This window comes from Ixodes scapularis, unplaced genomic scaffold, assembly GCF_016920785.2.
Source record: "Ixodes scapularis isolate PalLabHiFi unplaced genomic scaffold, ASM1692078v2 PGA_scaffold0__279_contigs__length_252992795, whole genome shotgun sequence".
In the NCBI taxonomy this organism is placed as follows: domain Eukaryota; kingdom Metazoa; phylum Arthropoda; class Arachnida; order Ixodida; family Ixodidae; genus Ixodes; species Ixodes scapularis.
In genome coordinates this window covers 121,596,950-121,614,938 of record NW_024609835.1, presented here as the reverse complement: position 1 = coordinate 121,614,938, position 17,989 = coordinate 121,596,950, and the positions used below count along the sequence as shown (strand labels likewise).

Sequence of the window (17,989 nt, the reverse complement as noted above, 5' to 3'; positions counted from 1 at the left end):
TGTTCAAATTTAATAAACTTCATAAGCGATAGCATCTGCTCGCTTATCTTTGGTAGACCTTTTCAAAAGCCGAAATAAAAAAGTGCAATGTGGCGGCAAAAACAGTGAGCGATTAATTCTCGCAGACTCGGGGGCAAAATATACTTTTGCATTATGGTGCCCCTGACAATGTTATTAGTGCCACTCATTAAACTATCAAGGTAGTTTGTAAATTAAGTGCCTGGGTGAGCAAAAATGAAGGAATTTTGATTGTGACTTTCCGCATTTAGGGCTGGTTCACACATACAGTGCAGCGCTAACTCAGTCCTGTTAAGGCAACGAGTCACTACTACTTCCATGGCTTGTATCGTGTGTTCTGAGGGTCGTCCTTTCCTAAAGGACTGATGTCCCGGTTTGTAATACTGATTCAGCGCTGAGGTAGTGCTGCGCTGTGAACAGGATGCCTTGCACGGACATTGAAGTTTGGATAAGCAGATCAACGTGTAACTGTGCATCTTTTTTCTTTATAGGTTACCAGTACAAGGTCTCCCATGGACATGAAGGCAGTACAAGGTCTCCCATGGGCACGAAGGCTGTACAAGGTCCCCCATGGACACGAAGCAGTGTACCGTATACTCGAATTTTGCATTTTTAATAAACCAGTTATTACTCCTTCAAACGGTTTTATGCAGGCATTTTCCGAACACTGCATGCATATATAGGCATACATAAAAGTGACACTTGCACTCACTTTCCCCTTCCCTCAAAACAACGGTTAGATCCGGACCACATGTCATGCAACCTATTGCCGTCTTCCCTCAGAGCCGTCTATCTAGAAACCCACGCTAGGAGTATAAATTCTAATACATTTCATTTTAAAGTCTAGATACACTGCTTTGAGTCTCTGTTGAAAATCAAATGTTATTTTCTACTGCGTTGCAATTCAGGTTTTGATGGGCCATCTCATTAAGTATATTCCGACTCGTCGGAATATACCTAATGAGATGGCACGTCAAAACCTCAAGTACAACGTGGTAGAAAAAAACATTTGATTTTCAACAGAGACTCAAAGCAGTGTATCTAGACTTTCAATTGAAATCTATTAGAAATTCTTATGAGGCGGCACGGCTGAACCTCAATTGAAACGCGGTGGCCAATAGTTTTCGTAAACTCCTTAGGGACTCGTTACAAAAAATCAATTGTTTTTCAACACAGACTCGAAACGGTGTCAATAGACTTTCAAATTATATTCATATGAAATACATTAGAAACTTTATGCGGTAGCTTTGTCGAAACATCAATTGGAACGCGGTGGCCAATAGTTTTCGTAAACTCCTTACGGATTCGTTACAAAACTCATTTGCATTCCTATTGAGACTCGAAAAGACACAATGAGTAGACTCCATAAACGTTTAAAAGAAATTCATTAAAATTTTTTGTAAGGGTCCCCTTCTTTCCTACTTTTTTAGTTTCTAACAGCTTTATACCATCTGATGACTCGTTCATGAATTTAAAGTTAATAAGCCATCTTGCGCAAACGCAATAGAATGTTAATAATGTTAATTTTTTGTTGTTTTAATATACATCTGTCATGGGCTTCGGGAGATTTAAGCTCGGTCGAGTTTGAATATTTGAAGTGTTTCAAGATAAGTTTTGGAAAAGTTTCAACTTTACGCGCGTGCGCCAGCATTGCTACGGTGAGACCAGCTCACAAGTGTCAGGGGTGCAGAGACAAACTGAAAGTGGTTTACATAAAAAAAAAGTTGAAAGGTTCCTCAAATAAAGTTAGAGGGGTATTCTAGCGTATTTTTGTCATGTAAATTTAAGTATCGCAAGCGTTTGACCCGCATGTATCAATGGACGCGAAAGAAAACGATAAAAATAATAAAAAACAATCCGCTGGGTGTGACGTTATACTCGTAGGTATCAGCTAAATTCCGCTGCCCCTTGTGATGGAACGTGCACAGCGCTTTTGACTGCTCGGGTGAGGCTTGCGGGAAGCGCGGAGATGTTGAGATCTCTCTATATTATACGTGATGATTCCCTCTTCACACAGATCGCGACGGGAAGGAGTTACTTCAGCTCTATTTTGAAATGGCCTTTGTGGCTAATTGGTGCATCAATCTGAAAAATAATTGTGATATTTGTATACCTGAAAGCCAAATAAAGGCTATTTCAGATTCTTTTTTTTTTTTTTCAATTGCAGAACTATTTCTGTTTCTTTTTAACTGGTTGCGTTAAAACTACAACATAAACTGTCGACCAATATTTTTAAATATGTAATTTTGATTGAGGTTTGTGTAAACATTGGAAGGGGAAATATATAAGGGGAGGTTTTGAGATATATCTAAAATTTCTAAAAGTGTGCGCTTTCCTACAACATTTAAAGAGGTAATATTGCCACGCGCGTCGGCGAGCGAGCGTGTGCGTGGCCGATGGGTTACCGCGCTGGACTTTCGTGCGAAGACCTTGGGTTGGATTTTTATTTTTTTCAGTTTGAATGTCCTGGTAAATCAGAGAGGCCTGTTGCTTGTTCGAGGCACGAATGTTCTAGTCACCGAACCTTCTACACCGAATAATCCAGAAACCCACTCGGGTACAAAAGGGACTCCGCATGGCGAGCCGGAGTCAGTCTAGTCCTATAGCGTTCGATCCTGCTGTTACGCGGACTTCGACGCCCGCGACGCTCTGTTGTTATCTTCTGTTCAATTCTTGTTTTGGGCACAAGTTCGCCCATTAAGCGTTTCAGTTTCCCCGGTTTTTCTTTGTTTCGTCACCTCGTCCTTCGTCCCCTATGTTTGCGAAAATAGCCGGTGGTATTTTTTTACAACATAAATATGCATGACAGCTATGAGTAAAATCTACTGTCCAACGAAGCAGCTAAGTGAGACAAAGCAAATTTAGATTTGAACGAATTCCACAGCGCAGTAGTTTAAGTCGTTTCCCTCTTGAGCAGGTTACTTTTGATTTTCTGAGAGCCAATTGCATTTATACCAGGAGAAGAGCTACTACATGTAATTTTTCCAATACGTTCGAATATCCCACTAATTCAGGTTCTTTAAATTCGAATTCAGCCACTCAGTCTAATTTGTAAATGTGTATTTATTGATCAGTGGCATGACAGATCTGGAAACTCTGCATTATGGAGCGAAGGTTTTGCTCCTCAGTTCATCATGATAAAGTCACACACACGCAAACACACACACACGCACACAAACACACACACATACGCGCGCACGCACACACACACACACGCACACACACAAGCACACACACAAAGTGTCCAATTTTTACCAGGGGTGTTTATGACATTTCAGAGGCGGAGTCCTATCGGTGTGTGACAATAAGCTTTCTCAATTCCTGGCACTCGGTATAGTAAGAATTGAAAATATCAGTGTTCACATGATTGTAGCAACACTCACATTCGACTGTAGAACGCCCTGACTATACCCTCAGGGCAATCAAGTTTGGTGTGACACGTTGCGTTATGTAGTTCAAGATATATGCAACACTGGGAAGGCCCTTTCGCCAGCCTGCTTGCTGATGGGGCGCTTCACAAATCACTTTGAAGGTGTTGATTTGTGTGTTGTTGGTCTTTTATTCTTAACATAGCCATTGGATGTCGCAACAAAAACAACCTCGAAGCTGTAGGCAATGTTGAGTACCGTACTGTCGCAACCCCGGAAGCTTAGCAGGCCTGAAGCTCAGCAGGTTCCCGTCGAGGCTGTGGAAAGCACAACGCCGTCGGAGATAAATAAACCCCGTAAATCGTATAAATAAGCATTGTGTTCGTGCGTGCACGCACGCACGCACGCACTCACGCACGCACGCACGCACGCACGCACGCACACACGCACACACGAATACCTTTAAAACGAACGGTTTAATATATCTATTGGCAGAAAAAAAAAGATTCACACTTTTTAAGTTGCTCGCTATGTACAGTTTATTCGTTTATATCATGGAGCATTCCAAGACATGGGGGATATTTTGCGGATCGGCCTTCTCAAATCTTCCATGTGGATTGTTCCGAGATATCCGTGGTCCGTGTTCGATATCCGGATGAGGCTGAAATTGAGAACACAATTCCTGAATAAGAATAACTACATGCATTATATAAATAATCGCTGTATCAATCTTGTTCAAAGAACCAAAGAGCACGAAGTGTTAACAGCTTAAAGTAGTGCAAAACATATACAGTTTTGTTAATGATATGAAAACAACGTTCCCACTAAATTTGAGACGTCGATTTTACGTCGTTCCATTTGAAAAGCACTAAGTAAACAATCATTGCGCCGTTGAAAATATTATCTGAAAAAAAGCAAAACAAAAAGCTGGCGAATTTAGAAATTAACGGAAATTATAGGCGATACCATGTGTACATGATTACATGATATAACCCATCAAATGAGCAGATATCACTTTTTTTTTTTAGAACTCGCCCAGGTTGACAGAATTCTTTTTTTTTTTGTGAAAACAAATTGCTATAAATTATAAAATTAGCAGTATCTTCTAATTGCCGAGCACATTGATACAAGGCAGGTACGCTTCTTTCCAGCGCTTGTCACCCTGGCGGAATATTCGGATTCACTGGGAAGCGGACACAAGCGGGGCGTCAGGTATTCCGTAGAAAAGAGCTACTCCTCATGCGCAGAACGCGTTTTCAGAACCCCGTAGACAAGGATGCAGCGCGCAGATGGCGACTATTAGAATGGTATATAGCATACCTCGGCAAACCTCACTCATGAGGGCCCTCACTCACCCTCACTCACCCTCATCTTCACAGGTGAGGTGAGGGTGAGTGAGTTTCTGAACCAGGAAAATTCATGAGTGAGGGTGAGTGAGGGCGGTGAGGGCCGTGAGGGCGGTGAGGGCCGTGAGGGCCGTGAGGGCCGTGAGGGCGGTGAGGGCCGTGAGGGCCGTGAGGGCGGTGAGGGTCATGAGTGCGTGAGGGCGGTGAGTGGCGTGAGGGCCATGAGTGCGTGAGTGGTGTGAGGGCGGTGAGTGCGTGAGTGGCGTGAGGGCCATGAGTGCGTGAGGGGTGTGAGGGCCGGATGGGCGGTGAGGGGTGTGAGGGCGGTGAGTGGCGTGAGGGCGGTGAGTGGCGTGAGGGCGGTGAGTGGCGTGAGGGCCGTGAGGGCGGTGAGGGCGGTGAGTGGCGTGAGGGTCGTGAGTGCGTGAGGGCCGTGAGGGCGGTGAGGGCCGTGAGGGCCGTGAGGGCCATGAGTGGCGTGAGGGCTATGAGTGCGTGAGGGCCGTGAGGGCCGTGAGGGCCGTGAGGGCGGTGAGGGCCGTGAGGGCGGTGAGGGCGGTGAGTGGCGTGAGGGCGGTGAGTGTCGTGAGGGCCATGAGTGAGTGAGGGGCATGAGGGCCGTGAGGGCGGTGAGGGCCGTGAGGGCGGTGAGTGCGTGAGGGCCGTGAGGTTCAGTGAGGGTGAGTGAAGGGCTGAAGGTGAGTGTGACTGTGAGGGTGAGGGTGAGTGAGGGGCTGAAGGTGAGTTTAGCTGTGAGGGTGAGGGTGAGTGAGGGGCTTAGGTGAGTGTGGCCGTGAGGGTGAGGGTGAGTGAGGGCGACCTAAAATGCCGACCTCTGGTATATAGTATCCCACACTATTCCTCACATATTTTAACCGTAGAAGCCTCCGTAGGGTCCGCCGAAGCCTCCTCCGTATCCGAATCCGCGGCCGTATCCGTAGCTCGGGCGATATCCGTATCCTCCGTATCCTCCGTATCCACCACCGCGGCTGAGGGCTCCCAGTCCGAGGCCAAGGGCTCCAGCACCAAGACCGCCAAGGATGGCACCCTTGAGGAGTCCAGCCATGGTCACGCTTAGGGCCAGGCAGAAGACGGCAACGAGAAGCTGGAAAGTAAAACACGGAAAACTATACACCTTTCCAAAAAACACTCGACCCCAGGGGCAACAAACCGTTTTCGAGCCCAGTCACTGAGTCGGAGGCTAGACTCTCACCGGCGTCCCTCCTAACCCTAACCGAGGGGACTGTGATTTCCGCGCAGCCTGCGTAGGCGCAGTTTCAAACGCTGCTGGCGGCTAAATTCTCGTCTTTTCCCGCTATATTTTGTGTTTCATGGTACATGTATGTTCCCAAGGACATTGAGAGAGCATTGTGCCACATTTGAAAAACAAAAACAGCAAAAAAAAAAAAGCTGTAAACTATTTTTGTTGGGTACGCGCGCGACTGAACGAATGCGACTGGAATGTTTAGTTCTAGTTATTTTTTTTTCTTAGGATAAGTTTTGACGGCGCCGCGGGATTCGCCGCATGTGAAACGACAAAGAGCTTTGCTGTCAAATATAAATTGCAACAGAAGAGGGCCGAAAGGCATGCATTCTTCACGCTCACAAATAACGTGTTTACGGATGGACAGGACACGGACATACAATTGAGGAAGTGTTAACATTCGAGAAATATATTGTACGTACCACACGATGCAGCGTTATCCGAAAAGAATTTATTTGAGAAAGATCTCAAATAACACAGTCACAGTCGACGGCAGTCTCATCTTGACGATCGGATGGAATCCGAGATGGGAGAGCTTCCTTTTTTCACAACCGCACCAAGGCAAAGAAACAAACGCGACTGACCCGTTTCCCACCCCAACCCGGACAACTATTTTTGGAGATGACTGAGGATTCTACGCGGATTATCTCTGGGAGGGGGGAGAACAATGTTCGCAAAATCGCGTCGAGGGTCGTTCGACGTCCTTCACTTCCTTCGTTTCCCGTGAATGTGGAGCAGAAAAGCTTGAATGATAGGCACTTACCAGCCTTACTTTTCACAATGGAAGATAACACAAAAAGGGTACGCAGCACGCATAAAAAAAAATTAAGTGGAAACTTTCAAGAGAGCCGAGAAAACGTCGAATGCAAAACCGCAAAAACGTAGGTAGAGAACCGCGCTGAGCGGGTCTTCACAGTCCCAGAGAGTGGCAGAAAATTTCTAGCTGATAGAGGGCGCGACAGTCGCACCAGCCACATCAGCATCAGCAACATGGCGGCGGCCTAGGAGCGTTTTTTGGAAAGGTGTATAGTCCGTTGCAACCTAAGGGCGAAGGGAGAGGGTAAGACGGGCCGGGGAGGAGGTAGCAGACGGAACGCTAAAGAGAGAAGGAGGTTTCGCCCTCTCTTCTCCAGCGTTCTGTCTGCTTGCTCCTCCCCGGCCCGTCTTACCCTCGCCCTTCGTTCTTAGGATGCAACGGACTATAATTACCAGTTGTCTTTATAAACACTGTGTTGTTACTTTGTTTAGACAGTGGGAAGTTACACAGTCACAATGGGCGACTGGTGTCTTTGTTCTAGGAAATTTAACCAGTGGAGTACGACTACTAGTCTGAGGTCTTTAACCAGTACCACGCAGTAGTGATAGACGACTTCGTGCAAGTACGATGCACCTCCAGATTGCTGCAGATTGCGCGTTGCTAAACCCAGGATCCCTGGGTTCAGCAACGCAAGCTCTCGCTTCCCGTGCTCCGAGCTGAGGCGTGTTAACACTCTCGGTCACTGGTCCCTTGGTTATTTTTATCGTTAAAAGCCTTTATAATCGCCAATATTTTACCAGGAGAAATATTTCCATTAATTTTAGAAGTCATTATATAGTCGTTTAGTGGAGTGAAGGTTGTATATTGTTTAATTATTTGCTTGCGAAACGTAGCGGGGAAGTGAACTTACGGACGAACGAGCGGACATATATTTTTTCATTATTGATCCCGTTATACTCTACGTTTCAAAATGTAATTGAGTCTGTTAGTTTGTGTTTGTTACGTAACACGCAACATATACAAACCCCTTGAGCTAGTGAGTCTTCTCTTCTATATCTCAACAACATTCACGTAAAAAAATAAAAGCAAAAAAATCACGAAGCAAGCGAATTAGAGTTTGTTGAGCGAAAGCTCGTTCGATGCACTGAAAGTGCCAATGTTTCACTCGGTCTTTGCCTTGATGTCTTGATTTGCTTTATCTCAATATGACGGATACTCTTTGACGAACGTTTGCTATAGTAACTGACAGATTAAGAAACACATGAAGTGGCTTCTCCCGAGCATGTTACAATCGCTCCTCAGCCAATCAGAATGTTAGGAACGCCAAAATCGGATCACGAAGCTAGACGCACGAGCATAATACGCCACGTCCTATGGTTCTTAAGTTGTCAACGGCTACAGGATGAGACGAAAAATGAGTGCGAACGGTGCACACCAGCCAATGAGCGAGGAAGGTTCGTTGGGCCGCCGTATAGGTCTCCGCTTCTCTACAATACCAGTCGGCCACCTCACCCCGTGTAATCGCATCCGGTGTATTCATGAACCTAAATCAGTTCGCCTGCGCCTCATCACTCCTTTCAGTAGCCCGTGTGTCTGCGCCCTATGTCTCTACTACACCACTTTTTTCATAACCGGTTTTGGTATTACTTTTAACTGTTTGACGGGAACACCGACGAACGAATCAATTAGGAAGAAGCGTGAACATATGGTGACACGCCCTGCCTTTCTTAAGCTATGAATAACGATTGCAACTAGAATGGGTGATATTCTTGCTAATGGTACTGACGAGAGTAAAAATTAAAAACTAACTCGATCGTCCTATCTTTGAAGAGTCCGCACATTATATCACTTATGTGTCGAATATGTACAAAAGTCGGTTTAAAATAAGTGTGTAAAATGAGAAAATACACTTTTTAGTTGCTCGATAGAATGTTATCAACGTTGAATGAGCATGACACGAAATTAATCAATGTGTTGTCTCTTCTATTTCGCATTTATTTGAATTGAAAAAAAAAACGTCCTCACTTAATAGCAAATTAACCCAGCTAACAATTTTTTGCAGAATTATATTTGACCCTTGGTTACTTATTATAAAAAATGGAAAGAACGAAAAATATATATTGAGCGTGATATTCGAACCTTCAGTTTTGCTGCTTATTGCTTGAGTGACACGATTAAGTATGTATGAGTTTTCCTTCGGAAATTTTATACTGTTTGTGTTCTGCGATGGGGAGCGATTCTTTAGAAATTTCACAAATCCACCGATTCTTAGCGCTACACATTAAAGTTAAATCAAGGCATATAAGAATAAAACAGAAAAAAGCATCAGCGATGTTTAGATACTCACAACAGCCTTCATTGTCTTAGAGATGGATGGAGCGTATTGCCACTCGTTTTCCCGTGGTTCGAATGAAGTGAATTTCAAGAGATGTCTCTTTATATACAGTTCTTCAAAGTGTCACGATCTTGAAATAAATGTATATAATGAAATCACAAAGCGTCGTGGCCTTGGGACTTTTCATGGTTGACATTATCGACAAATGGAAGTCGTTTCCTCACGTCACCAATGCGTTGCAAAGCACCAACGTTGGCGAAGCGTTGCCAAGGCGTACGCACTTTTTGACGTCATTATCTCTTTGACCTAATTCGGTTGCATCGCAAGAATAGCAAAGACGCATATTTTTTGCTAAAGCAAAGTACGTTATTACCCTCTCTGCATTTCTGGGCTCTAAAGGCATTGTTTTATGCTTTGCACGTTCCCAAGTCCCTGGCTGACTAAAGGGATCGTTGTCGCTGAAAATCGTTTTGAATATGTGAGTTTTTCCAGGCAATCATTGGAGTCACTTACAAAAAGAAACAGTGATATTTAGTGTTTCTGTTACATGATAAAGTGCTCGCCGTGTACACGTTTTACAATTCATGATCATACAATATTTGTGTGTTGGCTTTTATGCTCAATCTTTCTAGTGCTCGCTGACTAACTCGTAAGTTTCCGAGCGTACCATAAAAAAAGAGAGCAACGCGAATTTGTATTTGGAAGAACTATCTAAAGTTCTATCAGAATTCAGCCCGACAGGGCAGCTGTGTTTGTTAGGCGACTTCAATATAAATACGGTGGATTCCTCGCGTCATGTAGTGTGTGATTATCTGAACTTATTAGCAACCCACGGTATCGCCGTTTGTAAAATAGCGTCAGCTCTTGCTGGCTTCATGCGGCGGTACCGTGCGTGCTTCCATTCATTCGGCGTTCGTTGTCATGGTGACGGCGAGGAAAGCAGACGAACTTTATGTTGCGGAAGAACGCGTCGGCGCAGCAATACCAGGTGCGTTCTAAGGCCCTTCCCGCATGCTTTTCAATGGGCGGAAGGCGAACAAAAAGAGTTCGAAATAAGGACTCAACGCAGAAGGCTACATTTCTCCAGCGCCTCATGATTTGACGAGCCTTAAACGAAAAACATGTTTTTTTGGCCATCCCGCTTCCTGTTTTTTTATCCGTAACATGGGTCTAAAGTATCAAACTGCCACTTCCAGATTTTCGACAGCACCATGAAAGCGGCTGTGATATAAGACAAATCCGCTGATCATTATTCCATAGCCTGCCAGGTTAAACCTAACAGAAAGGGGAAAAGCTCGAGCACTACAAAAAAAATTATTGATGAAGCGCAGTTTGATAAAAAAGTGAATGACTACGACTGGGATGGTCTTTTAACTTCGGTGGAAGCACCAATTTTATACGATACAATAGTAGACCTATTTTCGCAACTTTCGTCTTCATGCAAAAAAAAAAGTAAACAATAAAAGGCGCAAGGAGGATCATGAATGAATTACGTCAGACATTTTAGGTGCTATAAAGTATACAGATTTTCTCTGGAGACGCTGTAAACGTTCTCCAGGTATTTTAAGTTTAAAGGACGAGTTCAAAATAGCCAGGAACAAGGCGTTCGCCCTACTTCGTTCTTCTAAACGCAGATATTTCAAGGGAGAATTTCAAAGGCATTGTATCGATACCACAAAAACATGGGAGTGCGCTAATCGAGTTCTAGGAGGGACTAAAAAACGTTCTATTGACGATATGATAGACACATCCTTTGCGCCTGCTACACAGAAAACAATTGACGAATTCAGCGCCTCATTTTCTCGCACATCCGGGGCACTCCAGGCTCGTGATAACGTTAATAACATTACCTGGCCTAAATATTATGAAGTCTCAACTTTTCTTCCACGAATATCGGAAAGGGAGCTACGTGATTATTTCCTTTCGTTTAAGGAAGTCCCCAAGTTTTGATGAGGCTCGGATGCGCAATCTCCGGAGGAATTTTGAAAAACTTAAACCTACAATCATTGCAATCTTGAACAGTATCATTGACAGGGGAGAGCGGCCGTCAAGAATGAAAACCGCCATTGTCAAACCACTCCATAAAGGAGGGAAAGTCGACGATGTTAAAAGCTATCGTCCAATATCAATTGTATTATGCCTTTCACGAACTCTAGAGAAACATCTTTCAAAAGTAATGACTAGTTTCGTAGAACGGTTTGTTTTATTGTCTGCTCACCAGTACGGCTTCGTTGCGGAACGAGAAACGCGGGCCCTTTTGGAAAATTTCACCGACTGCTTACACACAGGCTTTGATAATAATATGCTAACTTGTGCAGTCTTCTTGGATGTATCACAAGCTTTTGATAGCATAAATCACGAAATTCTTTTTTCCAAACTGTGCGGACTCGGTTTCAGAGGCCCTTTTCTTTCGATTCTAAAAGGATACTGTTCAGGACGGTCCCAGGTTGGGACTTTTAGAGATCCCAAGAGCAGTAGAGCTTGCCTTACGGCCGGGGTGCCACAAGGCTCAGTTTTGTCGCCTTCATCGTTGAATGTATACGTGAATGATTTTCCCTCTGCTATTTCCGAGTGTAGGGTATTCCAATACACGGACGATACGGTTCTGGTTTCAAGCCATGCGAATTATGATGTGGCTACTGAAAAATTACAAAAAGACCTCGTTCTCGCAATGGACTGGTTTCAGTCAAACTTAATCAGAGTGAATTCGTCGAAGACTAAGCTAGTTTACTTTAAAAACCCACAAAAAAGGTCGAACTATCAACTACTGTAGCTATTAACACTTCTAGTTACATTTCATATGATTGCATTCCTCTTCAGTATGTCAATTTAATAAAGTACTTAGGGATACATTTTGATAGCGATTTCACGTGGTCTACGCATATGATATACTTCTGTAAACGATTAAGACGTGTTTCGTACTGTCTTTACAATGTTAAAATGTTTATGCCTTTTTCCGTTCGGAAGATAATCACACACGCTTTGGCATATAGTTACATACAATACGGCCTAACCCTCTTCGCAGGGTGTTCTTTATATTCGCGAGATAGAGTTAATTCTTTATCGAAGGGTATCCTCAAGATTATTGCCTTTGGCCGGGCCGATGTCTCTAGCCCTTGTATATTTAAAGATATAAAGTTACCATCGTTTTTGGGGTTATTTAAGGAGACTGTAGTACTGCAACCTTTTTAAAACCCAAATTTCATTACTCCGTACACTATGGACAATCACTTCGATTTAACATGCCGCGAATTCGAACTAAAATGGGGAACGTACGCGTATTTATTATGTGCCTCATATACCTAACAGCCATGACAGGATTCCTATTTGCTGCCACATCAAGACAAAAACTTCAAAAAGCACTACGTAATTTAGACCAGTGAACTTAGATTACTAGATGGTAGTTACTCTTTTCCCTCTGTTTCTTTTTTCTCGGGACAGTGTGTATTGTTCTCCAGTGTGATGTCGTCTATCGTTCTTCTTTTCTTGATCCCTGCTTAAAATCGTTTCCTTTTACTTGAATAAGTGATTTCGACGGTGAATAAGCATTTTATACTCATGTTAGACATAGTGAATTGGCCGCCTACTGTGCCGAGCCAGGTACACAAGCCCTTGATGCTTGCACCCGCTCATCATTGTACTTTTTGAAAATGTATGGATTGGAAATAAAACTTCTATTATATTCTATATATACAAATAACAAATGAATACATCCTTAAATTTAACAGAAATATATGTAAGGTTGTCGCGATAACAAGACAAATGTTTCGCAGCCGCAGAGTAGAAAGTTTGGCCAGTTGGTTCATATCCGTGTGTTAAAAAAGCGCCAGAAATGACAAGGACGGAACAAGTAGAACGAAGCAAAGTGACCGCGCCACTGAATTTCATTAACAACACCTATAAATAAAAGTAATATAAAAAGTTCCTAGTTGTATTCATATTATTTCTGTTCAATAAATTCGAACTCTTTTTTTTATATATAATGCTGCAGACGTTGTTTCGCAGACGCAATTTGTGCATTTATACCTAGTTTAAGATGCCTCGTGGATTTCTCTGGACATTCTGTCCTTTACCGTGCCAAAAGTTTTGTGTCATAAAATGCTGGTTGCACATGGACATCTGTTGCCTTCAATTGCAATATAGAATTTCGGGCTCGCATGGCCGCCGCGTGCTCATGGGCTCGGTGCACGTAAGCGAGACTTCATCCACAACCGCTGCCAATCTTTATAAAGCCACAATTTCGTTTCTTTTTGTGCGAAAGCATTAACTGTCCCATGGAGCGAACCAATGTCATTCGCTTTTGAAGCCGCATCAAACGGCACCTTCCCTGTGCCAATGGAGCGAATTTTGTCGTCTGTTGTAGAAATCTAATAGATAGGCTCCCATTGGCTGGCCCGCGTCATAGTTTCAAGGAACAAGGCTCCCATTGGCTCTCGCGTAGCGTAGTTCCAAGGAACACCACCAGAGAAGCCCTGTCCATGGCGGCGCAGCGAACGCAGCAGCCCGGCAGCCGGTAAGAGGGGCTCCGGCTGACTGTAGAGCCCGCAGGGGCAAACTCCGGAGAGGCTGCACAGCCGAGCTCAGCGCGGCACGGCTACTTCACGAGAGCGCGCTCGGCTGTCCGCCGCTTCCTCGGCAGTACTGAAACGTGGCCGTCCACACCAGTACGCCGCAAACGAACTAAGGGAGCGGAAGAATGACATTCATTCTTTCGCATTTAAAACTCATTAGAAGTGCTTAGGCGTCTTCGGAATTTTTCTTCCATCCTGTCTGTCTCATACACAACTAAGTGGTGCATTCAGAATAATTCTTTCGATGCATCACATGAGTGCACCGATGAGGGGAAGGGGGGGGGGGGGGGTATTGGTGGCCGAGTGTATAGGCACACCGCAGTTCGGAGCATGTGGAGCGAAAGCTCGCGCTTCAATCCCCACCCCTGCTTGTTTCGATCTGCATGAGCATCGTACCGCCGAGCGGTTGTGTGTCACTACTGCGTAATGCATGTTCAAGGCCCCAGTTTAGCAGTCATACTGCACTGGCTAAATTTCTAATCTTCAGTACAAACCAGAGTCGCCGCATGTCAAAGCCAGACCGACCTTACGCTGTTTAAAGATGAATTTTGAATTTATTTTGGTTTTGGCTGATGAGTGTTGACTATACCGTCCCAAGTTACTCGGAGCGGAAAACACAACTGAAATATTGGAACGTTTGGCTACTTTTTTTAGAATGTGAGGGACAGAGTCAGATATGCAGTGACGTTGGGGTCCCAGTTTGGACGGTCTAAAAGTTGGACTTTGTGACACCTTTATCTTTATTAGTAGGCCATCCGCGAATTTTTTTGCGTGAAACCCGACTTTTGTAAACGTTTTATTTGTCGCGCGAAGCTCTACTGTGCGTTGCACCTTCAAGAGTCCTTGAGGTGAAGCCGCCAGACACGTACAAGGGATACCCCTCTTTACTATCTCAGAACGCGCATAGTGACTGGATAGGATGCCGTTCTTTGATCGCAGCTCGTATGATCAGCAGATATGGTGACTCTGCAAAGTTTGTCTGAGGTAAAGAGAAATGCAGAACCACTACAGAAGGTGTTTGTGCGTAAATTTTAAGCCTCCAGCGAACGATAACAAAACGTGAAACATCCTTGTGGTATCGTAATCTGAAGCTTCATTCCCTGCCAAGTCTATTATCAAAAATTCGTCAACATACCTGGATATTTTAAATTTCTACTTCTCACCCCAGTTTATCAGCAACAACGCTGTCGAATTGCTTGAAAGAAAATCACGCAAGACAAGCTCCAGGCACGACCCGGTGGAAATGCTTTTTTTCTTTGTTTGCACAACTGAACATTGCAGATCTGTATGCACGGACACTTCCGCAGATAGCGCAGCAGGCCTGGAAGGCCACCCGCTCCACTGCATCATTTCGTTTCGTCGAGCACTGTACTTTCATTGCGTAAGTAGTGTCTAGAGTCACTGGCAAGGTAAAAAAAGAAGAGCGTGTTTTTCGAACGCCCGTCCTCCAGCACACTCTTCACGTCTTTCGCCCAGAGCCGTATATGGAGAAAGTTCAATCAATTGGAGGAGCGGGCAGATCTATGGCTTGCACCGCGCGCTGATAGAGGGCTGGACATGCTGCCTTGGCCAACGAGAAGCCCTAAAATAATTCCCTTGGGGTGGTAGCCAGAAACACTTTCGCTGGAAACTTGCACTGCACCTTCAAAGGGAAAATAGCGAAAGGGGTCCCCCCCCCCCCCCCCCCCCCCCCCACATTTTAAGATCCGGTGACTCAATGGTTCTTTCAAATTACCGACCTATTTCCATGCTTAGTATTTCTACTAAAATTTTGGAACATGTATTTAATCACATATCGACATATCTTGAGCAAACTAGTTTTGTTTTACTAAGGCTCAACATGGTTTCCGTCGAAAAGTGTCTACCATTACCCAACTGCCTGAAACAGTGCATTAGTTCCCTTCGGTAATTAATGCTGGGAGGCAAACTGACGTTGCATACTTGGCCTTTTCAAAAGCGTTCGACCGCGTTCCACATGAGAAGCTACTAACAAAATTGGTGGTTGTCTTAAATATTACTAATATTTTGAAGTGTCTAGAAAGTTCTTTGACAATGAGACAGCAATTTGTACAATTTAATAGCGGGTGTTCCGGCCGGTGCTACACACGTGACGTCTGGTGTCCCGCAGGTATCAGTTCTCGGGCATCTAATGTTCTTGATATTTGTTAATGTTAATGTTTGTGAAATCCCAGTCAAGGTAAGATTGTTTGCAGATGATTGTGTTATATTTAAGGAAATCAAAAGTGTCGGGTATATAAATATTAAACTCCTCGGTAAAAAGATTTTCTAGGTGGTGTGCTGACTGGCAAACGTAACTAAACGTATCAAAGACTGTTTGTATGTCTACTACTCGCAAGAGAAGTCCTTTACTTTTTAATTATTTTGTTATTAACTGTAGCCTTCTTAGAGTTTGCTCATTTAAGTATCTGGGATTGACTATAACATCCGACTTAAAGTGGAACACACATGTTAGTAAAGCATCTTTTAGAGCAATGAGTAAGTTGGGTTTTTTTCGGAGGTGTATGACGCGTGGCTCCTGTGAGGCAAAGTTATTATTATATAAAGCTCTGGTTAGGCCAATGCTATAATATGCTAGTGTCATCTAGGATCCCCACACATCATGTTACATGCCAGAACTCGAGAGAATTTAGATATTAGCGGTGCGTTTTGAGCACCATATATATTCCTCTAATGTGTCACCCACATAACTTTGTATTGAGGCGGGCCTGGAAACCCGTCAGAAGAGAAGAAGAATTAATCGTCTAAAATTTCTCTACCTTATCGTTAATGACGAGCTTGAAATAGACAAAGATTCTTATATTACATTTTTCTGCCTGCATTTTCACAGCTGACCAATAAAACCATTTAGTTATAAAAATGACGCATTTAGATTCTGCTTCTTTCCTTGAACAATATTGATTAGAATAGTTTGCCACCTGATGTCGTAAATACTACTTACTTTTTAGATTTTTGTTCCAAGTTATTGCAGCAAGTGCAACCTGCGTGGAATGTTTGATCGCCTCCTGTAACAATCTCGAAAGAGATTAACAGTATTAATGAAGAAGAAGGAGAAGCGTGTAAGAGTAGCAAATAATTCGATTATGATCATCCAACGTTGGTTCGCACGTACCGCGAGTTCAGGCAGCGAAAAAAGAAACACGGAGCCGCACAAGCCGCCTGCGATCACCTCGACTTCGCACACGAGCAGAGCCCAGTTATGTGCGCCTTGGTGACTGGGAAGAGGATGTCCCCGACCTTTTCTTCGAAGTGGACCTTTCCAGCATGAATAGCTTTCCAGCATGAATAGCTGACCTTGTTTTCGGGATGGATGGCCAGTTTTTTTCCCGCGTTGTTCGCTCTTATCAGTTTCGCAGTAGTGAGCGTGACTGGTGGTGGGAAATGCGTTTTTATAGCCGGTCGAGGCTTCGTTGGCAGCGGGTTCTCCCTCTCGTCACTCACACGTCGATTGAGCCTGCGGTTCATTTAACATTAACCACAAATAAATGCCGTTCGGATTATTTATGCATCGTGTGATGCGTACACTTTATTGCTTGAATAGGTTCCCTTTAATCCTTTTAGTAGTAGAAAGGTTACAGGTCGAGCTATCCCAGGTACCCTGCCAGCTCAGCCTATCGACCTTTCTGTCGGTCATGCACGGTGTCGAAAGCTTTTAGTAGTTCATGTGACTGCCTTAAGGCTGCTTCAGGCATCTACAACGAGCGCCTTAGCTACAACTGCGTTCGTTGCGCACGGAATGACGGCTCTGCGTCGCGCGTACACAATCCTGCAACCACTGCGACAAGCGCAACAGGTCTGCAGCACGTCGGCCGCTTCTCCGCCGCCGTCAGCTGTTTCCGCGGTGCCTCTAAAACGAAGGGGACGCGCTGCCACTCACTGGCGTAACAAAAAAAAAAAAAAAAAAAAAAGTGGGTTGTGTGTATGTTTACACTGCCTAGAACTTAGCCTGCCTCAATGGACAACTTGTCCCCATCTGTGGATGAGCAATTTAGCCAGTGCAGTACAACCGATAGCCTGGGGTCTTTAACGTTCATCACGCAGTAGTGATACACGACCGCACGCGGTAGGATGCTCATCCAGATCGAAACGGTCAGGGGTGGGGATCGAGCCCAGGATCCCTGGGTTCTGCAGCGCGAGCTTTCGCTCCACGTGCTCCGAGCTGGTGTGCGCTAGCCCACTCAGCCACCGATCCCCCTCCACTGGCGTAACAGAAAATGAACAGACAGTTTTCTATAGCCTTAAAGACCGACGACCAGTTCGCACTTTCCACTTTTCCTTCGCTTCCTCCTCTCCCCACTTCTGCACTGTCCAC

The 17,989-nt window shown here is 44.4% G+C and overlaps 1 protein-coding gene across 1 annotated transcript; it reads right to left on the bottom strand.

Moving 5' to 3' along the window:
• Window positions 1–3,924: 3,924 nt before the first annotated feature.
• Window positions 3,925–9,112, bottom strand: LOC8032109 (keratin-associated protein 19-2-like). Its single transcript, XM_002408636.3, has 3 exons — window positions 9,101–9,112; window positions 5,599–5,837; window positions 3,925–4,047 (listed from the first exon to the last, which is right to left on the bottom strand). Exons 1-2 carry the CDS (start codon window positions 9,110–9,112, stop codon window positions 5,604–5,606), a joined length of 246 nt encoding a protein of 81 aa, XP_002408680.3. The 3' UTR covers window positions 3,925–4,047; window positions 5,599–5,603.
• Between the last annotated feature and the right edge of the window lie 8,877 nt (window positions 9,113–17,989).